General features: G+C 44.8%; 6 protein-coding genes and 1 long non-coding RNA gene across 13 annotated transcripts; 3 read left to right on the top strand and 4 right to left on the bottom strand.

Annotated features, from left to right (window-relative positions):
* The first annotated feature begins 88 nt into the window (after positions 1-88).
* Positions 89-3,502, top strand: LOC108070718 (SCY1-like protein 2). Its single transcript, XM_017161311.3, has 6 exons — positions 89-301; positions 370-969; positions 1,034-1,909; positions 1,965-2,184; positions 2,246-2,428; positions 2,494-3,502. Exons 1-6 carry the CDS (start codon positions 175-177, stop codon positions 3,008-3,010), a joined length of 2,523 nt encoding a protein of 840 aa, XP_017016800.1. The 5' UTR covers positions 89-174; the 3' UTR covers positions 3,011-3,502.
* Positions 3,503-3,903: 401 nt separating this feature from the next.
* Positions 3,904-5,654, bottom strand: Ssl2 (Strictosidine synthase-like 2). Its single transcript, XM_017161212.3, has 4 exons — positions 5,466-5,654; positions 5,199-5,407; positions 4,850-5,138; positions 3,904-4,788 (listed from the first exon to the last, which is right to left on the bottom strand). The coding sequence occupies exons 1-4, from the start codon at positions 5,579-5,581 to the stop codon at positions 4,155-4,157; spliced, it is 1,248 nt and encodes a 415-aa protein (XP_017016701.1). The 5' UTR covers positions 5,582-5,654; the 3' UTR covers positions 3,904-4,154.
* A 132-nt stretch (positions 5,655-5,786) lies between these two features.
* Positions 5,787-7,153, bottom strand: beta4GalNAcTB (beta1,4-N-acetylgalactosaminyltransferase B). The gene has a single exon (XM_017161207.2). The coding sequence runs from the start codon at positions 7,040-7,042 to the stop codon at positions 6,071-6,073; it is 972 nt and encodes a 323-aa protein (XP_017016696.1). The 5' UTR covers positions 7,043-7,153; the 3' UTR covers positions 5,787-6,070.
* A 713-nt stretch (positions 7,154-7,866) lies between these two features.
* Cpsf100 (cleavage and polyadenylation specificity factor subunit 2) lies at positions 7,867-10,325 on the top strand. Its single transcript, XM_017161272.2, has 2 exons — positions 7,867-8,131; positions 8,184-10,325. Exons 1-2 carry the CDS (start codon positions 7,983-7,985, stop codon positions 10,297-10,299), a joined length of 2,265 nt encoding a protein of 754 aa, XP_017016761.1. The 5' UTR covers positions 7,867-7,982; the 3' UTR covers positions 10,300-10,325.
* Slu7 (Pre-mRNA-splicing factor Slu7) lies at positions 10,308-12,399 on the bottom strand. The gene is made up of 4 exons (XM_017161273.3): positions 11,673-12,399; positions 11,381-11,609; positions 11,140-11,323; positions 10,308-11,081 (listed from the first exon to the last, which is right to left on the bottom strand). The coding sequence occupies exons 1-4, from the start codon at positions 12,271-12,273 to the stop codon at positions 10,344-10,346; spliced, it is 1,752 nt and encodes a 583-aa protein (XP_017016762.1). The 5' UTR covers positions 12,274-12,399; the 3' UTR covers positions 10,308-10,343.
* A 385-nt stretch (positions 12,400-12,784) lies between these two features.
* On the top strand, positions 12,785-22,919 carry Pkc98E (Protein kinase C). Of its 7 annotated transcripts, none has more exons than XM_017161265.3 (11): positions 12,785-13,007; positions 14,470-14,809; positions 14,875-15,068; positions 15,132-15,189; positions 15,252-15,364; positions 15,498-15,571; positions 16,126-16,157; positions 18,066-18,136; positions 18,184-19,414; positions 19,482-19,621; positions 19,687-22,919. In XM_017161265.3, exons 2-11 carry the CDS (start codon positions 14,656-14,658, stop codon positions 19,846-19,848), a joined length of 2,229 nt encoding a protein of 742 aa, XP_017016754.1. In that variant the 5' UTR covers positions 12,785-13,007; positions 14,470-14,655; the 3' UTR covers positions 19,849-22,919. The 7 variants fall into 7 exon arrangements, with proteins under 7 accessions (XP_017016754.1, XP_017016756.1, XP_041631878.1 ...); XM_017161267.3 differs by having other exon boundaries at positions 12,786-13,007; positions 18,196-19,414; XM_041775944.2 differs by lacking the exon at positions 12,785-13,007 and adding an exon at positions 13,462-13,480.
* On the bottom strand, positions 15,287-16,287 carry LOC138929032 (uncharacterized). The gene is made up of 3 exons (XR_011445455.1): positions 15,719-16,287; positions 15,542-15,664; positions 15,287-15,393 (listed from the first exon to the last, which is right to left on the bottom strand). It is a non-coding gene; the product is annotated as an uncharacterized lncRNA (long non-coding RNA).
* Positions 22,920-22,922: the final 3 nt, after the last annotated feature.

Genomic DNA, 22,922 nt, shown 5'->3' with positions numbered 1-22,922 from the left:
AAACTGATTTTCGCTCAAATTTCGGCGAAAACTATCGATAGTATCGATAGGGCTCCGAGGTTTTGCCAGCACTATTAACGATACTATCGCGAGTAATATCGAAGCTATTGATTAATAACAATAAGAATTTTGCACAAACTTGTAGGCCGCAGTTTCTGCAAATTCGCAGCCAGCATGGACATGATAAACAAATTTTATTCGACAGCCGTGCAGACGGTGTCCACTCTGTCCGGCGTACTGCCCGGAAATAACGTTACTCGGGAGTATGAGGTGCTGGAACAGGTGTGCACCGCCGGAGTGGGTGAGTCCTCCTGAGTGGTACCCCAAACATATTGTGACTAATGTCGTCGCTTTAATCTCACCGAACAGGTCTCATGTGGAAGGTGTACAATGGCTACAAGAAGAGCACCAAGCAAGAGGTGTCCGTGTTCGTTTTCGAGAAGAAATCCCTTGAGCGTTGGTCCAAGGATGACAGGGAAACCATGCTGGAAACGCTGCGCAGGGGCGTGCAACAGTTGACCAAAATCCGTCATCCACATGTGCTCACTGTGCAGCATCCGCTGGAGGAGAGCCGAGACTCTCTGGCCTTTGCCACGGAGCCCGTGTTCGCCTCGCTGGCGAATGTCGTTGGCGACAATGTGCGCTCTGAGAAGAAGCTGTACGACGTGGAGATCCGTCATGGCCTGCTGCAGCTGTTCGATGGCCTGCAGTTCCTCCACCAAGACGCCAAGATCGTGCACCGCAACATATCCGCCGAGACTATCGTGATTAACAAGAACCGCAGCTGGAAGCTATTTGGATTTGACTTTTGCATCGCCAACCAGCCAGCGACGGACGGAACGCCGAACTGGCCCTTCCGGGAGTACACTACCTCGTTGCATGTTCTGGCGCAGCCCAGCCTGGAGTATACGGCTCCGGAGGTGGCCTTGAATAGTATCAACACTCCCGACAGTGATCTCTTCTCGTTGGGTGAGTAAGGGCATGGAAATCCTTAAGTGAATCCCATTTAATTACGTATTTAAAACACCCGCAGGCGTGCTCATCTTTACCATATATTCCGGCAAGCCGCTCAAGATGTTTGGGAGCGATTACAGTGGCTTTCGGCGCTATGCCAACGATCTCAACCAGCGGAAATATCCACCCATGAACGCGGTTCCCGGCGAGTTAACCGAGAGCCTCAAGGCGCTACTGCATCCCAGTGCAGGTCTGCGGCCAAAGCTGCACGAGCTCAAGCAGATCGCCTACTTCCAGGATGTGGGCGTTAAGACTCTTAGCTATTTGGACTCGCTGTATCAGTGGGACAATCTGCAGAAATCCAAGTTCTACAAGGGACTGCCCCAGATCATTCCGACGCTGCCGCACCGTGTTAATCTCCACTCGATCCTTCCTTACCTGGTCAAAGAGTTTGTTAACTCGCCGATGATCCCCTTTGTGCTGCCAAATGTGCTGCTTATCGCAGAAATGAGCAGCCAGCGAGAGTACTGCGACCACATCCTGCCGCATCTGAAGCCCATCTTCAAGCTAACGGATCCCATACAGATTCTGTTGATTTTCATGCAAAAGATGGATCTTTTATTGAAGCTAACGCCCGCCGAAGAGGTCAAGCAGAGTGTGCTGCCGCTACTGTATCGCTCCCTGGAGTGCGATATGCCCCAGATTCAGGATCTCTGCCTAGCGGTGCTACCCACCTTCTCCACCCTGATCGACTACAACGCCATGAAGAACTCGGTTCTGCCGCGCATCAAGAAACTGTGCCTGCAGAGCAGCAATGTGTCGGTGAAGGTCAACTGCCTGATATCCATTGGAAAGCTGTTGGAGAACCTGGACAAGTGGTTGGTGCTAGATGAGATCCTGCCCTTTCTGCAGCAGATTCAGAGCCGAGAGCCAGCCATCATCATGGGCATTATAGGTGAGTGAAAAAAAGGTTAGTTTATAATTATTTTTCATTCTATTTCTTCTTGAAGGAATCTACAAAATTGCTATGACCAACACCAAGCTGGGCATAACCAAGGATGTGATGGCACATAAATGCATTCCCTACCTAGTGCCCTTAAGTGTCGAGAACGGCCTGACTATAGCTCAATTCAATACGATCATAGGCCTCATCAAGGAAATGCTCGGCCGGGTGGAGCAGGAGCAGCGCGAGAAGTTGCAGCAACTGTCCACCATTCAGAGAGACAATAAGTAAGATCGTTTTTATTATTAGAATTACATTTAAAAATTCATTCGGTCTACCTTGAATCAGACCCAAAGATGCTTCCGAAATATTGGCCAATGAGCTGGACACCAGTTCTGCCCTCTCGCCCACTGGTGGAGCCAACAATGGCAACAAGATCAACGATGACATGTTCTCGGGCTTCACTGTGGGCCAACCGAAGGCAGGAAATGCCGCTCCCATAGCACCCGTCAAAGCCAAAGAGCAGCTCAAGTACGCATCAATCAAGTTAACTGAAAATACCAGACGAGATTCAAGAAACCCTTTCGATATTCCAGAATAACGCACAACACCATGTCGGCGCAGTCAGCTGGCAGGCCAGACATTCTCTCCTCGATGATGCAAAGCAACCTGACTGGCCTCGGAGCGACAGCAGTTACTAGTCCCACATCTGCACCGGCACCCATGCAGATCAATAATGGCTGGCACAGTGCCAATCCGTTGGTTATGAACCACCAACTGGCCTCACCACAGGCCAGTAACAATAATTTCTCCTCCTTGGACAACCTGGATCCCTTTGGCGGTGGTACAGGTGTCACGGCGACCGCCAAGCCAAACAATACGAACGGTGCCAACACGTACACGCTGCAACAACCGACAGTTAACTATATTTATCCAGCCGGCTACAGTCTGAACAGCATCCAGCAACATCAGCAGCAGCAACAGCAGCAGCATCTGCTGGGCAAGCCCAGCCAGGCTCCAACGCTCCAGCCCCAGACACAGCCCCTGCTGCCGACAGATAACCAGAACCTCAATGCACTCTCCCAGCAGGACATACTTAACTTTTTGAACTAAACGCAGTTGTAGCTAATAACCACATATTCCATATATCTGATAGCAAGGCCAACTCCATATACACCAGGTTGCGTCGGAATTTTAGAAGAAAAAAATAACCATAAAGCGGCAAAAACAGGAGAATATAGAAAGTTCTTCGAAATTTCTGCTGAAGGAAATATCTAAATATTGTTTAGACTTGTCTATACCTCATGTTTTTGTCGCAGGGACTTTGACTTACCATATTCACATATATACATACCTATAAATATATATATATAAATTGATATGTACGAGGTGTGATTGTCCTGTACGTGTGTGTGCTGCGTGTTTGTTAGAAATGTTTTAAATTATATTATGTAGATTTTAACACGAGTCCTTTGGCTCCTCGCTCGTTGCCACATTCCGCAACCGATATCAAACGCAAAACGAAATGAATGCGTTTAGTTAAAAATAGAATATGTATTATTATTGTTAGCTAGACAAAAGAGCAAACTCGTGCAATGGATCCTTACTTAAATATATATTTTACAAATTATATACATATTATAATTCAAATCGTTTAGGCAAAGACGTTTTATTTAATATATAAAAATATGTTATTTAATATATTTATCGGTTATTGTTTGCTATATAAAAGGATTGATTTAATCTTAAAATATTCATTACAATTTTAAACAACTTGAGCTTTTTTGTCATTGTTTAATATTATTTGTAAAACAACTAACTAATAAAATTACAAAATACAATTGCACAAGTGTGGTTTTCAAACACAAATAAGGTTTTTACTTTGTAAATCAAATGGAATGGTTTACCAAGAATCGGAATATACTTTTCTGATAATTATGGATGCGCTGAATTCAAATCTGGGCTTAGAAAATTTTCTATTTGTCTGGTTTTCAAAATATTTCAGCTTAAAAGTGATGGAAATACGGTTTTTGAAAACTTTAATAATTGAATATATATCTGAAAAATAACGAAAAATTAATTCAAAAGAGCATATCTCAAAGATCCATAAAGATTTTTCCAAATTTTAAAAGCTGATTTTCAAGTATAAAAACAAATAATTGACAAAATAAATTTAAGGCACCTCAAAAGTGCTCAAACCCCGTATTTGTTACACTTTAAAGATGGAGTACAATTTGTTTTTTGGTTCTGCGTACTTCTAGCTAACCACTTTCTTCTCCTTCTCATTGGTCTTGGGTAATTCAACTTGGATTACGTATTGATTGAATGGTGATCCCATATACAAGTGACCTTTGTACTCCAGGACATGCGATACTCCAGCAGTGGATCTATCAAAACCATGCAGGGATCTCACTATGTTTCCATTCCAGTCCACACGCACCACGGTCGTCCTATTGGGAGAATTTCTATTGACCCACTCGGTGAACGCGTGGAACAGACGATCCACCACAGTGCTGGGATATACTTGGTTCAGATATCGAAAGGGAAGCTGCATTAGGGCCATGAGACGGGCGAGGAAAAACCGAAGCCTTGGATGAGGAGATAAAATGGCAAACATATTGGGGTTTTCGATATCTGCGGCAATGCCCAGAGGCACCCATATTCCCTCGGCATCAGGCGTAAGATTATCGGGTAAGCCTGGCAGGCCGTCCACAAAGACTTCGCTCTGACCAGTCCGTGGTCCCTTGAGATGATATTTAGTCAGGCGCATTGCAGTCGTTTCCGAAACGATAATGAAATCCTCCTGGGGACTTAAAGCTATACCGTTGGCAAAGGCCAATTCATCCAGAAGTATCTCGTTGGTGTTCGTCTTGCGATTGTACCGGAATAAACTATAAAGAAATCGGATTAATACTGCTTAAAAGCAGAAGGATTTCTTTAAATTGAACTTACCGACCCGAAGGATTTGCGAACGGAGCCAACATAAAGTCATCGGTTAGGGAATCGGTCCAGTAAATGTCACCCTCCCGGCTGATTGCCACTGAATTAAACAGCTTTGCCGGCCGATTAACTTTCTTGCCGGGAAGTACTTGCTCGGGAGACACCAACATGGTCTTCTGTTTCGTATCCAAGTTCACCTGCCACAATCCATAGTAGGCATCGGCAATAACCATATTGTTTCCCTGGGGGTCAAAGGCCAAACCCACGGGGTAGCCACACACTGTATCTTGGAAAATGTAATCTGAGTGAAATAAAACTCCATTAATAACCTAAAAACCATTCAAGATAGAATTCTCTCTACCACAAGGTTGTCCTATCTTAGTGACAGTCTCAACGGAATCCTTTTTGTTCAGCCTGATGACTTCTCCGCCATGAATGCCCGTGTAGATGCCATCATCTCGAGCTATGAGGCACTCTGGTCCAAAGACTCGATCCTGCCACAGGTGTCTAGCGCCATCCAGGTGAGCATTAGTTTCTAGTGTTCCCTTTAGTTCCCTTGGTGGAGTAATTCTGCACAATGTTCAAATATTTATAAATTATCAGATGAAGTTGAAGATTACCCACTTACTCATATTCTTTAAAGGGAAATGTGGTGTTGGGCGGTAATCCGGGAAGCAGGAAAATGGCTCCTAAGAATAAGCCAAAGTAAAGAACGGCTTTACTTATGGAGCTCAGAAAGCCCATGGTTATGTTCTCTAACAAAATTTTCTAACTAAAACCCAGATGGGCGGCGGCAACGATAAGGTAAAGTCCAACCAACGATCATGACTACATATGGACTTCGATTGTTGCGATAGTTAACTCTAATCAACACTAAAGATTTAAACTTTTACCCGGGAACCGTAGAGTATGAAGTATTGGAGGAGTTCTCTTACAGTTGAAACAACAATTTATTTTTCACACATTTATCCATTTATTATTAGCAGAGGCAGAGCGTGCTTAACATGCCTGATATCTTTGGCGATACCTCTTACATCGAAGATAATTTGCGCATTGTACTTCTTTAAACAGATTATGTTCTACGACCCTCTCGTCCAGCGTTCCCAGCTTCTTAGCCTAGTGAGTGGAGATATCACGATATCGATTCGGAACGCATTGTCTAAGGCGGCTGCTAAGCTAAGTGCATCCAAAGTCTAAAGCTACATAAATAACAAATACTAGCAGGCAGCGCCCTCAGGTCTCCACCAGAATGTGCGTAAACAGACTGTGCATGCGTCGCTCCACCTCCTTGTAGACCAGCGAGTTGAGTCCATCCGAGTGCTGCCGAAGAGCGGCGGCCCGGAGCAGGGCCACCCGGTTCTTGTTGGGCTTCTCCGGCTTGTGCTTCAGCATCGTGTACTCGCTGAACTCCATCGCAAAGCGGCAGATGTCGATGCCCATAGCGTTCAGCCGCTCGTAGAGATCATCATCCTCGCCGCCCCAGCCGTGATACAGATTGGACATTCCGTTAATCTGCTGGAACTGGACGGTATTGATGGCCACAACGCCACCGAAGAGGCTGCGGTAGGGCAGTCGGAAACGCCAGTGATCCAAAGCGGAGCACATGTGCCGTGGTTTCTCCGTACACGCGTACATCTGGCCCGAGTTGAGAGGCAGCAGGTCCACGTCGGAAAGTATCAGACAGGGGAAGCCGTACTCCGCCGCCACCTGGGCACCAATGTTGAAGAGCATCGCCCGGTTGAAGGGCTTGTGGTCGTACTGCTCGACTAGGAAAATTCGATAGTGGATCAGCTGCTGGCGCAGGTAATTGTGCATGTAGGTGAGGAAGGCGTGCAGCTGCTCCTCCCGTTGCCTGTACGGCACAATGATGGCGGTGCTGTAGCGGGCCTGGCACTGCTCCGGGCGGAACTCGCCGCCGGGACGGATCTCGCCCCCGTTGTGAACCGCCTCGTGGTAGTGGGCCAGGTTGTAGACGAACCTGTTGGCCGCAATAATCTCCGAGTAGGTGCACTCGAAAACCTCCTGCAGGGACACATTCCGGGTGACCTGCGGCACAAGAGCCCCCTCGATCTGCGATCCCTCGATGTAGTCATAGTGCGAGGCGAAGCGGAAGGGCAGCGAAAGGTACACAATGAGCGTGACCAGGCTAATGGCCAGGAGCAGGTCATGGATGTGGAAATTCCTGTGCCACAGCCGCACGAACATCGTTTGGCAGGAACTTGAATCTCAGCGGGATCTGAGGGAATTCCGCATCCTCGGGGCGGCAGAAGTCGCGACTGGCGGGCTGACGAAACTCAGCTGGTGACGAGGGGTGCAATGCACTCAAACCAGAGCAGTTCGTCCAAAGGGGTCTGTACAGTAGAACCTCTAATAACGAGCATTCTACTTTATATGTTCAGCTTAAACTTGAACATTAAATTTTACTAAAATAATCTGTGTCTAAGAATTAAAAATAAATAATTAAGATTAACTCTTTCCGTACATTACTGCTGAAGGACAGCAGAAATATACTATGGTTCGTGTCAAAAGATTTCACTGTTTCCGTTAAATATGTAAATATTTGTCTACTAATCAATAAACAGATAAGAGTATCTTATAAGGCCATAATTAAATTAACTTTAAAGAAGATAAGATAATGGGAAAGGCTTGCCGATCGCCATAAAAAAGATATTTTATTCGATTCTCAATAGATCGATTTTTTTCGATCTTTTAGAAAATAACATCGATTAATTAAGAACAAAAATTAGTTTAAATTCAATTAAACCAAATAAAAAATATACATTTCAGTGAGTTAAATAAAGAAAAATAAAGGTTCAATAACATAAAAACAAAAACATATTTTAATAAAATAAAAACGAAAAGGAAATCAAAGTTGTATTAACCAATAATTTTTACAGGAAAAAACGAATCAATTTATTCAAAATAGAAAAAAAAATACCTTAATAGGCACAGTTCCTTTAAACTGGTGTTCACTGTATAAACAAACAGCTATTGCAGATAAAACCGTCTGGCAACCCCAGCACAAAGTTGTATTCCATCCCTGGGCCGGTCATTTGGGCCTTCACTTCTATCTTCGAAGATTATTTTATCGTTTTTTAATTAATGTGCGTTAATCTGCAGTTGAATAGTAGTTGAATCCCTTAAAATGACGTCCATTATCAAGCTGCACACGATATCCGGGGCGATGGACGAGTCTCCGCCGTGCTACATCCTCCAGATAGACGACGTGCGAATTCTGTTGGACTGCGGATGGGATGAAAAGTTCGACGCCAACTTTATCAAAGAGCTAAAAAGGTAAACATTCGAAGCAGTTCAAGGAACGACTTCTAATTTTGTATAATTACAGGCAGGTGCATACCCTGGATGCCGTGCTCCTGTCCCACCCGGATGCGTATCACCTGGGCGCCTTGCCTTACCTGGTGGGCAAACTGGGTCTTAACTGCCCGATATACGCCACAATTCCCGTGTTCAAGATGGGACAAATGTTCATGTATGACCTGTACATGTCGCACTTCAACATGGGCGACTTTGATCTCTTCTCGCTGGACGACGTGGACACGGCCTTCGAGAAGATCACGCAACTGAAGTATAACCAAACGGTTTCACTGAAGGGCAAGGGCTATGGCATATCCATAACTCCCTTAAACGCTGGCCACATGATCGGCGGCACGATCTGGAAGATAGTAAAGGTGGGCGAGGAGGACATCGTCTATGCCACTGATTTTAACCACAAAAAGGAACGCCACCTGAGCGGGTGTGAGCTGGACAGGCTGCAGAGGCCCTCGCTCCTCATTACCGACGCTTACAATGCACAATACCAGCAGGCCAGGAGACGTGCCCGCGATGAAAAGCTGATGACCAACATCCTGCAGACGGTGCGAAATAATGGCAATGTCCTCATAGCTGTGGACACCGCTGGACGCGTTCTAGAGCTGGCCCACATGCTGGACCAACTGTGGAAGAACAAGGAGTCCGGCCTGATGGCCTACTCCCTGGCCCTCCTAAACAATGTCAGCTACAACGTGATCGAGTTCGCCAAGTCGCAGATCGAGTGGATGAGCGACAAGTTAACGAAGGCCTTCGAGGGTGCCCGAAACAATCCCTTCCAGTTCAAGCACATCCAGCTGTGTCACTCCCTGGCGGACGTCTACAAACTTCCTGCCGGACCCAAAGTTGTGCTCGCCAGCACGCCGGACCTGGAGAGCGGATTCACCAGAGACCTTTTTGTGCAGTGGGCCAGCAATGCCAACAATAGCATTATTCTTACCACACGTACTTCGCCGGGAACTCTGGCTATGGAACTGGTAGAGAACTGCTCGCCTGGCAAGCAAATTGAGCTGGACATCCGACGAAGAGTTGAGCTGGAAGGCGCCGAGCTAGATGAATACCTACGCACGCAGGGCGAAAAACTAAATCCCCTCATTGTGAAGCCTGATGTGGAGGAGGAAAGCAGCTCCGAGTCCGAGGATGACATTGAAATGAGTGTTATAACGGGCAAGCACGACATTGTGGTCAGGCCAGAGGGTCGTCACCATTCCGGCTTCTTCAAGTCCAACAAGCGCCATCATGTTATGTTTCCCTATCACGAGGAAAAGATCAAGTACGACGAGTACGGAGAGATCATCAACCTCGACGACTACCGCATCGCCGACACGGGCGGGTACGACTTCGTGCCCATGGAGGAGCAGAACAAGGAGAACGTGAAGAAGGAGGAACCGGGCATGGGAGCTGATCATCAGGCCAATGGAGCCGTCGCAGACACCGACGTCCAGCTGCTAGAGAAGCCCACCAAGCTGATAAATCAGCGCAAAACCATCGAAGTGAATGCCCAGATCCAGCGAATCGATTTCGAGGGTCGCTCGGACGGTGAGTCCATGCTGAAGATCCTCTCCCAGTTGCGACCGAGACGGGTGATTGTCATCCACGGCACTGCGGAGGGCACCCAGGTGGTGGCCAAGCATTGTGAGCAGAATGTCGGCGCCCGCGTCTTCACGCCGCAGAAGGGCGAGATCATCGACGTGACCACCGAGATCCACATTTACCAGGTGCGCCTCACCGAGGGTCTCGTCTCCCAGCTACAGTTTCAAAAGGGCAAAGACGCGGAGGTGGCCTGGGTGGATGGCCGCCTGGGAATGCGTCTCAAGGCCATCGACGCTCCCATGGATGTCACAGTTGAGCAGGACGTGCAAGAGGGCAAGACATTGACCCTGGAAACGCTAGCGGAAGACGAGATCCCCGTCCACAATTCGGTGCTGATCAACGAGCTAAAGCTCTCCGACTTCAAGCAGATTCTCATGCGCAACAACATCAACTCGGAGTTCTCCGGCGGCGTCCTTTGGTGCAGCAATGGAACTTTGGCCTTGCGGCGTGTGGATGCCGGCAAGGTGGCCATGGAGGGCTGTCTGTCGGAGGAGTACTATAAAATCAGGGAGTTGCTCTATGAGCAGTACGCAATTGTTTAAGATTAAAGTTTCCTTTAAAATCTAGATTATTTTTATTTCCTTTTCTACATAAACTGCATCATCGGATCTTCGGCACGCGGCCGCTTCTTTTTCCACTCCTCGATTTCGTCCTCGGTGGGCGCCTTAATGTCGTACATGCTGTTGTAGGCCCGCTTGCGATCGTCCATCTCATCGGGAATCTCCTTTGCCTTTTCCTTCGTCTTTGTCTTCTCCTTCTCCTTGGCTTCTCTGTGCTTGGATTTCTGTTTCCGCTGCTCCTTGGCCTTCTTTTTCTTCTCGCGCTTCTTGGATTTCTTCTTTGACCTTTTCTTTTCCGGCTTCTCTTCCTCCTCCGAAGACGATGAAGATTCTGAGCTTGGGACAGAGTCAACTTCGGATAGGACAGGCTTCTCCGAAGGCACCTCCGGCACTTTGAAATGCACTTGAGCGGTGGACTCTGCTGCTACAGCAGCAGCCGCTAAGCTGGAACTGGAGGTGGGATGCTGATCCGAATAACCCTCTGGCTCCTGCATGCCCACGCAGTAAGAGTTCTTGATGAAGGACTTGCAGCACTTGTAGCCCCAGCGACCGGCATTCCAGAAGCTGCCCCACACGGTCGTGTGGTTATTGATGTATACATCCTCCTCGTATATGCTGCGGGCTTTCGGTTTCTCCACGCCCTTGATGACCTTGCCGCTGCGAGAGTACTCGATGTATTCCTCCGTTTGAGCCAGCAGCAGCGACTTGGGCGGCACCTGCAAATGCTCCTCTCCCCCGTATTTCTCCACGATGTGAGTTTTGGTCTGTAAAGAGGATTTTTTTATAGCATTTTTGAAACAACAAAATAAACCAAAGACTTACACTCGACTTGAACTGCTCCTTTTTCTGCTCGTACTCTTTCTGGAGCAGTTCTAACTTGGTGGGTTCAGCCAGTAGATGGACATCCACACCCTTGCCATGGGCTTCCCAGGCGAACAACTGAGCGGTGGCCTGAGCTGTGGTGTCTCCCGAGAAGCGCACGAAATTCTCGCCAGCAAACTCAGCTCTGCAAGGTAGTTAAATGTAAGTAAACTCTAACTTTGTGACTCATTGTGGTACTCACTCTTCTTCCGGAACTGCAGGATTGGGATTGTCACGCATGGAGCGCGTTTTGGGATCGTAGTACGCAGAGTTCGGGTCTAAATTCCTGAGGTATTTGGCTGTGTCTTCGCGGATACGCAAGTTACGCACAGTGATGCGCTGTTTGGAGTCCACTTTTGTGCCCGGCATGTCCACTTCGTCCACATACTTGTCCTCGTTGCCGTCTTCATCGGAAATCTCGGCATCGGGATCTGTAGAGGGGCAGAAATTATAAGAATTTATACATTAATTTGTGAAGATATATGTTTGCTTACCGTTTTTTAGCTTTTCGGCCTTAAGCTGCCGCTTAGCCTCCTCTACCTTCTCGTACTCCTCGATGATCTCTCTGTGGTTCGCCGGATCGTAGCTGCTCCAGCGATCGCGCTTCTCATCATAGTTGACCGCCGCCTCGTTGACCAGGTGCTCATCATGGACCACAATGGATTCGGCATACTTGGCCTGCACTTTGCGAGGTCTCTCCAGGCAATCCTTGCGCTTGTGCGTGACGGCCCCACAGTTCTCGCAGGCGCCCTTCCGGAACTTGGTGACGATGCGCGTGGTGTCCAGACCCTTGGGCGCCCGCTTGTCCAGCTGGCCCTGCTCGTCCTCGTGCTGCGGTCTCTGATGCTTGAGCGTGGGCCCTTGGGAGCCGTAATACCACGGAGCATTCGATATATACTGCGGGATGTGTGGATTTATATCGCGACCCTCTTCATCCACGGCGGCCGGGGCTGTGCCTGCCTTTCGAGCCTCCTCCAGCTCCTTGGCCTTGCGCCAGTCCTCGCGGGACTTCTTCTTGGGCTCCTCTTCGGCATCCTGGTCGTGCTTGCTTTGGAGGATCTGCGAGACGGGTGTGCGCATGGCCCCCGAACTCATTTTGGCTGATTTTATTTATTTACAATTTGCAAATAGCCCTCTTTGTCCTCTTCTTCTTCTACTGCCAGTGTTGGAAAGTGAAAGATTTATGGTAAAAATAAATGCACACCTATTATTTGGTTTACATTTTTTCATATACTTTCAGTTTTTCAACATGTAATGTTGTTAAATTTAAAATTAAATAATTTTACAACTTAGTAAAGGTCACACTTTTTGTTTTTTTTCTGTACCAACCTTGGTCTGTTACAGTTTTGCAAGTGATGAACACTCGAATAAGCTATAAATTACTAAAACCAATACGCAAAACAAAAGCATTTGAACACTTTATCGGCGAAAAAAGAACAATCATATATCTTAGCTATTTGTCCTATAAAATAAATTGTTGTTGTTACGAATGCAGTTATTGCTAGAATTTGTTGGATTTAAGCTAGTTGCCAATTTCATAAGCTTTTTCAAAATTTGCTAGATCTAGCCTAAAATAAGCTTAACTCGCAACACTGGCCCCAAACGATACATCGCTCAAGTTGCACATCCCCAACATTTTTCCAATAAAAATTGGCGTGAACATTTTTATCAATAGTAATACGCGATTTCGATTCAAAGCCAACAATAAATTGCCAGCAATGCAACGGAAAATGCTGGAAACTGTGATCTTGTGAAATATTTCGAATTCGTCGGAAACCAAAGGCAAATTCCTTGGGAAACCAATCAATTTAAAACGCTGTGCAAACAGGGTGCGTGTAATTGTGTGCGTTATACATACATATGTCGAGCGAGTGTGTGTGTGTGTGTGTGTGTGTTCTAGTGCCAAGGCATCCTTAATTTTTTCGCACAAATAGCAGATTCTGCGCGCCTCAAACATTTTTTCTCTATATTTGTACCAACAATAGAGAGAGCCAGAGAGTGCGAGAGAGAGAGAGAGTGCGAAATCGAGAGCGTATCAGAGTGACAAAAAGAGAAAATGTGTAAAACTGATTACCAACACTGGCTTTCGCTCACTGCACTCATTAGTCGGTACGGCAACCCTGGAGGCTGGAAGGTCTTCGTTTTCACCAATTAGAAAATTACAATTTTCCAATTGGACGTTCTTGCCCAAAAACGTTTAGTTAAATGCACGCATTTTCTCGCGTTTCGTCAGGTGTTTCTTATTGGATCGCCAGGGGGTGGTGGAGTGATTCGCGAGTGTATTGGTGACTGGCGCGCTGAGGTGCGAGTGGGAGGAAGCTAGAACATTTCTTGTTATTCTTTCTTTGTTGTTTTATCTGTGGAAAAAGCTGCGCGTGTTTGTGTGTATGTATAAACCATACATGCACACAAAAAATTTGCATAAAAAAAGTGAGCGAGCAAAGGCATTATGATATGTAATCAAATCTAAATGACAATGAAAGCACTTGAGGTTGTAAAAAATGGACCAATCACTTATGTGTACTTGTGTTCCCCACCAAACAAAATGTTGCCAATCAGAGAAAACAAATTCCTTGTTTGCTAATTAGAGGAATTCCCAAGTGGTGGTGAATGTGTGTGTGCGTATTTCCACAACAGGCGATCTCTCACTGAAAATTGCGAAATTAACAAAGTTGCACTCCTTGGAATGATTTATGCGCCAGAAAAATATTACCACAGGCACAATATAATGATGATGATAATGATGATGGTCGTGTACTATTTTCGATTTTCCGTTTCACGGACTGTTGTCGTTTGAGCGATTGCCTAATTTCCCCCATCCGAGTCCGAGTGCCCACACACATACATATGTACACTCACACATACAGCGGCGGCCAAGATTATAGTATTTGAACATTTAAATATTTAAAATATACATTTTTTCAGACTTTTTAGTCATTTTTAGTGATTTAAATCCGTTTAAAAGTGCTGTCTAAAAATATGCTGCATGATTTTGTACTTTATATTTTAAAACCATAAAGAACTACCTATAGAGAAATTTCAAAATTATAAAAATGTATATAAAAAAAGCCTCCTCAACTATTATTATGGCCGCATATGTATGTAGATAGATATCTGTATGTACCTAAATTCCATTGAAGCGAGGAGCAGGCGGCGACCTTGAGAATGAATCGAGTGCACGGCACAAGCCATTCATGAGTGTCAATGACCTACACTAACATTGGCCCACAGAGAAAGTTGCGAACGCCACTCGACCTTATCCCCCCCCGTCTGATCTTGTTTCCCCCACAGATCACTAGCAGAGCAGATCAGATCACCAACGACAGCACTTGGACAACCACAGTCGAGTGGTGAGACCGCTGCTCCCAGCACACACACGGACATCGCACGCAGGACCGAGGAGCGGCAGGAGCAGGCGGAAAGGATACGGAAGCAAACTCGGACTCGGACTCAATTCAACCGTCTTTAAAGACAACCATGTTTACGGGCAAGCTGCAGATTAAGGTGTGCGAGGCGAGTGGCCTGCGGCCCACAGACTTCCAGAAGCGCCACAACCTCACCTTTGGCAAGCTAGCCGACGAGCAGCTAATCGATCCCTATGTGTCCATAGATGTTGACGAGAGTCACTTTGGTAGGTCCTGCCATAAAAATCCTGGAGATTTATAATAAATAAAACATTTAATTTATAACTTTTAGATCGAGCCACCACACGGCCAAAGACATTTGATCCTGTTTGGAACGAGCAGTTCGTCCATGACGTTACCAATGTCAGCAACATTAATTTGACCGTCTTTCACGATGCCGCTCTGCCGCCAGACGATTTCGTGGCCAACTGCATAATCTCCTTCGAGGACCTCATGCAGAGCGAGACGGCTGTGCAGGATCTATGGGTATGTTATGGCTTTTATTTATGTTTTTTGGAAACAATAATCCTATTTTCTGTATTCATGCAGGTTAACTTGGAGCCCCAGGGCAAGATCCACGTCATAATTGAGCTAAAGAATCGCAATGGTATCTGAAATTCATTTATTTTTATTTATCGTAAACTTTAACTTATTTGTTGTAAAATTTAGAACAAGCCAAAGCCGAGGCCGAGGTGGAGCACACCGTGGCCGTCAACAAGGAGTTCAAAGAGCGCGCCGGCTTCAATCGGCGTCGCGGTGCCATGCGTCGTCGTGTGCATCAGGTTAGTGGCGTTGTCTAAGGATAATGGACCTATGAAATCAATAGCTTTGAATATTATTATTGATTTCTATGGTTCTGAGGCCTATAATCTCCTCTCATTTTACTAATTAACCTGTGTATTTTCCCAAAACCAGGTGAATGGGCACAAGTTCATGGCAACGTTTTTGCGTCAACCCACCTTCTGTTCGCATTGCCGCGAGTTTATCTGGTAAGTGGAGCACACAGCACACATAATCGTACAGTCCCGGGCTGACAACATCTCCTCCGTACATCTTTAAGTTGTATTTCTGCAGTGATTAATCTGAACATGCATTTATTTTCGGGACTTGATTTACACACACACAACACCGCTCACCATCTGAACTACTTTTGATTTTATTCTACTTGGGTTGATCTCTTTACCTCTATATGTATGTTCTTAATGTACCACTCTATCCTTTATTCACTCATCTTCTCTCGGCTCCACAACATCATCTTCTTTTTTTTGGGAGGCTCACTCTATTAGCGTTTTAATTTCCTTGGTTTCACATCGGCATTAACACTTGGTGGTTTCCTTTTTGGGGCTACAGCTTGACTGGCGGGTCGCGGGGTCATCGGGTTCACGATCAGCTCGGCCTCATGCTTGGTTTCTCACGGGGCTTCAGGTTCTCATCCATCAAAAAACACACTCACACACACACACACAACCAACACACCAATCATTCAGTTACCCAAAAAATATAAATACATACAATAGCCATGGAATTTCTTGCCTTTTTGCAGGGGAATTGGTAAACAAGGCTATCAATGTCAAGGTATGTGTGTTCGCTTCAGACTGAACAAGAAAGGAGCAACCAGGGCAGCTTTAGCCCTGGCGCTTCTAGGGGGAGCTCCCTCCAGGAAGAGCGCCCCCCTCTAAAGCTATATTCAATCCAAAAACCATATCACTTTGCATTTGCTTGTTACGTTCGTTCGTTGTTCGTTATTCGTTGTTTGCTGTTGTCGTTGTTGTTGTTGTTGCCATTTTGGGGTTTCCTTGATTATTTTTTATCGAAACGGAATCAACCCCTCTACATTAGTGCAGAGTTCGTTTGGCATTGTCCAATGCATCAATGCATCACCCACGGCTTGAGTCATGCTTCGCTCGGAACAGGACAACACTCCGGTGTCCTGTCCCCCAATTGCACCACTAATCGATCTGGTCCTGTCCCCATCACATTGCATTTTTGTATCTCACTTATGCGGAAGGAATGAAGACTACTAATTAGATCATCGGAAAGGGTCCTGTGGGTGTAATCCAATGCAAGTCTCTTAGAATTACCAAACAATGTCATTTCATTAAGGTTTCTTTGTTTGTCCGTCTGTATCATCTCAATACACTCTGTATTATGTCGACTTACATTATTGTGCATGCCTATTAGGGGGGATTAAATGTAACTAAAACTTTAAATATATTAAGCTGATATTAAGTATCTCTGTTAGTTCATGGAAGAGCAGTGAGTGGACTTTAATCTTTCTAAAAGTCTTGTCCAACTAAGAAAATCTACTACTTGCAATAGTTTTAATTACCTTTTACTCTTTGTAGCCACAGAAAATGGCTTTTCGGCTTCATTCTGTGCATTCTCTCTTTTCTTCTTTGGTTTCAATATACATATATCTGGCACGATGCATCGTTTAAATGTTGTGATTAAAACCTTGTGTACACCGAAACACTAATTAGAGCACAGACAACGAGCACACAACTTAACTCCACTGACCAACATACAAAATATATGTGTATAATCACACACTGCACAACAAGAAACGGTCGTCGACAAGTTTCTCAACTAATTTCTTAAGCTCAATCGTGGTATTCAAGGAGATCCGAGAGAAGATCCAAAAGAAACTATTGAATGCCACGATTGAGCCACTTTGTGTCTAACCCTGAATGTTTCAACGAGCTTGAGTTAAACGAAATCCTGTAAATATATATACATATTCGTATGTCTCTAGACTGTAGAGTGTAGGCTCGGAAAAATGTTGCCCAGGCTATAAATTACACAAATATGTCACCTAAAACTCTGTGGATTTGAGATATAGAAAAAAACGATTATCAAAGTGATTACAATTAATAGTTTTTATACAGAAATTGTTGTTCTTTTTGTATTTTTAATGCTTATAAAATGTAAAATAATATATATATAACAGGTGCCACAGAAATCAACATAGTTTGAGATAGTATCTTAACGGATCTATGCAATAAAGTCATACACTTCAGCTGGAAATAAAATCGATTTATATCAATTATGAGATACTTTGATATATTTTCTCCAAATTGGATTTAATCGAAAAATTGATATACGAATTTGTGGAAAAATTAAGTACACTTGTAGAATTTCTTAGAAATAATATATAAATGTATAATATAATTGATTGACTGAAAATTATTTTGTAGCATACTTTTGACACATTTTCAATTACATTTTCTGTGACACAACTGATTATTTTTCTTGTCAATTAATAGAAAGATACTTTTAGCATGTCTTAAATGTCATTTATTACAAACGTTACGCTAAAAACCTTTCAGGCAACCTGTTTCCGAGCGCATATTTGTCCTTTAGAGTTTTGGATTTTTTGCCCTGCACTCTCTGCCTCTGCCATCGAAAAATTGCATAAGCGTTTAGTGCAGAGTTCTGGATATTAATATGTCGCCTTTGATTTCTCTCCCCCAAACACACTTCTAGTCTGCACGTTAGTTGTACATAAAAAATGCCATTTGTCCGTGGTGTCCAAGTGTCCGGGCATGCGAGATGAGGTGAGTCATGCGGCATAACCAAGAGCTCCACGATCTAGCTAACTCAGTTGTGTCCGCAGCAAACCAAAGTGGAGGTGGTGCCGGCGGGCCAGCGCTTTAACGTGAATGTACCGCACCGTTTTGTGGTGCACAGCTACAAGAGGTTCACCTTCTGCGACCACTGCGGATCGCTGCTCTATGGCCTGATCAAGCAGGGATTGCAGTGCGAGACCTGCGGGATGAACGTGCACAAGCGGTGTCAGAAGAACGTGGCCAATACGTGCGGCATCAATACCAAGCAGATGGCCGAGATCCTTAGCTCGCTGGGGATCTCGCCGGACAAGCAGCAGCCGCGCCGCTCCAAGTACTTGAACCAGCAGGGCGGCGAGGACAACTATGGTGCCTCCTTGGGACCCGACGGCGACGGCGCTCCCGGGCAGTCCTTCCGCAGTGGCACGCTCTCGGCGGACAGCCTGGCCACCTCCACTACGACGCTGACCAGCGGCTACAATAGCAGCAGCTGCATGAGCCTAGTCGTGGGCGGTGCCGGCGGCGGTGGGGCCACTGGGGAGACTCGGCCCGGCAAGTGCTCCTTGCTCGATTTTAACTTCATCAAGGTGCTCGGCAAGGGATCCTTTGGCAAGGTGATGCTCGCCGAGAAGAAGGGCACCGACGAGATCTATGCCATAAAGGTGCTCAAGAAGGACGCCATCATCCAGGACGACGACGTGGACTGCACCATGACGGAGAAGCGCATCCTGGCGCTGGCCGCCAACCATCCCTTCCTGACTGCGTTACATTCCTGTTTCCAGACCCCGGACCGCCTCTTCTTCGTGATGGAGTACGTCAATGGCGGTGACCTGATGTTCCAGATACAGAAGGCGCGACGCTTCGAGGCCGCCCGGGCGGCCTTTTACGCGGCGGAGGTTACCCTGGCATTGCAGTTCCTCCACACTCATGGCGTCATCTACCGCGACCTGAAGCTGGACAACATCCTGCTCGACCAGGAGGGCCACTGCAAGCTGGCTGACTTTGGTATGTGCAAGGAGGGCATCATGAACGGCATGCTGACCACCACCTTCTGCGGCACGCCCGACTACATCGCCCCGGAGATCCTCAAGGAGCAGGAGTATGGCGCCTCCGTCGATTGGTGGGCGCTCGGCGTCCTCATGTACGAGATGATGGCCGGCCAGCCTCCGTTCGAGGCCGATAACGAGGACGAGCTCTTCGATTCGATTATGCACGACGACGTCCTATACCCAGTTTGGCTATCACGCGAGGCCGTCTCCATTCTAAAGGGTAAGTCTATCCCTTAAAACAATCAATGTGAATAATGTCTTAACTTAATATCATTTAATTCCTGCAGGTTTTCTTACCAAAAACCCAGAGCAGCGACTGGGCTGCACTGGCGACGAGAACGAGATACGCAAGCATCCATTTTTCAACAAGCTGGACTGGAAGGAGCTCGAGAAGCGCAACATAAAGCCACCATTCCGACCGAAAATGGTCAGTCCCCGTTATTTCCATGATTTCATTGAGCATTTTTCGTAAATAACTTTTTTTAATTGCAGAAAAATCCACGCGATGCCAACAACTTTGATGCTGAGTTCACCAAGGAGGATCCGGTGCTGACACCTATCGGTAACGAGGTCATTCGCTGCATCAACCAGGATGAGTTTGCGGGCTTCTCATTCGTGAATCCAAAATTCGGACCGGAGCGCAAAGTCTACTAAGAAGGCCCCCCCACCCCAACGATCGCAGTTCATGTTCACCATGTTCACTTGGATGGGCTGGATGAGACTGGGTATCCCGGTTAGCTGGCCCAACGCAGATCGCTCCGAATCGTCGTCATCCGGACATGTCCGGTCGATCGGCGCCTTGCGCATCCTCCCAGCACAATCTAGTTAATCGTCTATTGTTTATCGTTATCATTTTCATTTAACTACACCCCGGTGAACGCTTCATTGTTGTCTGTTTCTGTTGTAGTCCACTCGTAGTCGTTGTCCCCCCAGTCCCCTGTCCTCCCACATCCAACTACCAGTGCCAATTGTCGTGGAACTGCTAATCTTCGACTTGATTTAAAGCGCACACCAATAGGACAACGCACATTGTACCGAAAAATCCGCAAAATCAATCGAAAAACTTGGTTTTAAATCATCGATGTTTCACCCAGCAACCTAGCCTATTCCTGTTTGAATTTATTTATGTTGTTTGCCAACAAAAAAGATGTCCCACGCACACACAACCACACCCATCTAGTCAATGCCCAGTGGCTGAGTGCATTTTGTTATTAGTTATTTATTGATTGTTCGATCGATGTGCCGAATCTCAAGTTTCGCACTCACAGCATCCAGGCAGAGAGCCAGGCACTTGCTCCAAGCGAATCTCAAGGGAATTTCTAAACACAATAGCCGCAATGTGCCGTCTCTACCACACACACAAAGTACACAACATTTAATTTCGAGTTTGAAATCTTGCACAACTTCCTTCTCAAGTATTAAAGCGATATTATTTTAAAATTATTACCTTATTGTTATACATAAATATTTATAAAAACGAAATGAAAAGAAAACAAAGCGAAAATCAAGCCAAAAATCCCTCTAATACAAAGCGCATACAATTTACCAGCAAAGAGAAAAAAGTATAGCTAAACTAATCATAGAAATAAATGCTAAAAACCTACAAAGAGAATGTCTATAAAAATTCACATTAATTTATGCTAAAAACAAATTATGAATACAACCCAAACAACCAATGTGTTTAGTCTGTAAGAGGAGGATGAGGAGCCAGAAGAACAAGCATATTATATATACAATATATATAATATATATGAACCATATATATAAATTGTGAAACTAAAGGCATATATATATATATATTACACACACACACACCCACAGCAAAACAAAACAAAACACTTAGCGTAATGAGGGAAATCCGTCAACAAATTATATATGAAATTATGTGGCATAAGATGAATAAGAAAAACAAATATTCGCGTTTATTATGTGTTGATTTTGAAAGCCAAAGACTCAAAGCTAAATATTCTATTTGAACTAACCCGAGGCAAGTTTTTAGCATACCGCATCGAAATTGGATCAGTATCATTTAAATGTTATTACTATTACTACTATTATTTACTCTACGCCTAATTTCGTGTGTTTTCCGTTTTGATTTCCATCGTTCGCTAGAAGAGAGATCATAAAAGTATATATTTAATAATAAATCGATGGAATAGCAGAGAAAGCAAGGATAACAAAAGATTTATTAACTATTAAGCAGCGTTGTTAACTAAAAGAGAAAATAAACAAAAAAAAAAAAAAACAGAGGAAATGTAAGGCAAAGGCAAGCGCATAAACACACATTTGTATGTAATAAAGAGGAGCCCAGTGTCTAATAATATTTGTGAAATAGCAAAAACAACCCGGCGTAAGCGCTAGTTACCCACTTACAATTTAAATGTTAACCCAAAGTATTTTCAAGAACGCATTTTACCAAAGCAAAAATAACAAACAAAGGAGTAAACAAGGAGATGATGAAGAAGGATGGAAGTATAGGCAAAATGTTAAAAGCTATTAATAATTTTTTAAACAATGCGCTCAAATCGCCAGTCGATCGAGGCCGTTGCCAGGCTGGATAAAGGCGCGTATTCAATTAAAAAATATAAATAAAATAAAAAAAATCCAAACAAAACAAAACAGAAAAACGCATCCAGCCAACAAGATAAGCCCAAAAGGGGGATAAAAGAAATGTGTAGGTGTCAAGATAGTAGGCAAATCCACTGGTTGTTGTTGAACAAAGAACAGACAAAAGTTAATAGAGGAGGTGCAGGATTAAATATACTATAATAGGAGCCAGAGGAGGAGGAAACAGAAAAGGGAATAACAAATCGCGTAACCGTAACCTGACAAAAACAAGTTAAAGTTATAGGACAAATGTGCAACCAAATGTTAGCTATAAGCTCACTCTCTAAATACATATGTGCAAAAGCTGAACGATTCCCAGACCCTTTCGCTTGCCAAAGGTCCTAGGTCCTGTCCCTGGACCGGGCTCTGAACGTACTCACTCCTCGACTCGATCAGCTTAGCTAAACTTTTTCTGGAGCCGCACAGGCTCATGCTCTCACCAAGGCAACACTCACTCTGCAACTTTTTCACGTACCTTTCGCATCTTAGAGATACTTAAATGGAACTTATTAAACGGAAAAGCCCCCGAAATCATTGTCTACAAATTGTTAACTGATCTAAGGCAAACAACTACACACACGAACTACTAAGGAAGTATATTGAATTATTTATTATTGATCGGCGGTGTACAAAACTAAGCGCGGCCAACTGAGACACCATATATGGTTTTATTAGAAGGAGCTGCGCAGATCATTGCAAGCGAATTAATCATTAGCAAAAAGAGAAGTCAGAGTATTCAGAAACACACCAAAAAGCACAACACACAGCAGTTTAACTTGAGGAAGAACCAGACTAAGACACAGAGGAAAATGCATAAGTAACGTCTAAGTTATGTTTAAACCAGAGATAAATAACTGTAACGGTAAAGTCGAAAGTCAACAGTTGATATGTTGTAAAAAAGCTATTAAATAAAAAAATAAAAATAAAAGAGGAATGTTTACCAAGGAAGGCAGGGAGTGGCAGAATTGAATGTTAAAGAAGCTACTAAATAAATGGTATAAGCAGATGTGTGCAAAGGATAACCAAAGAAAGCAAAATTGAAAACAAGAAATTGATTTATAAAATTAAGTGAAAACTAATTATTAAATAAAGAGAGGTAACACCTATGAAAAATGTAACTA

This window comes from Drosophila kikkawai, chromosome 3R (assembly GCF_030179895.1).
Source record: "Drosophila kikkawai strain 14028-0561.14 chromosome 3R, DkikHiC1v2, whole genome shotgun sequence".
NCBI classification, from domain to species: domain Eukaryota; kingdom Metazoa; phylum Arthropoda; class Insecta; order Diptera; family Drosophilidae; genus Drosophila; species Drosophila kikkawai.
This window is presented reverse-complemented; position numbering and strand designations above follow the sequence as displayed.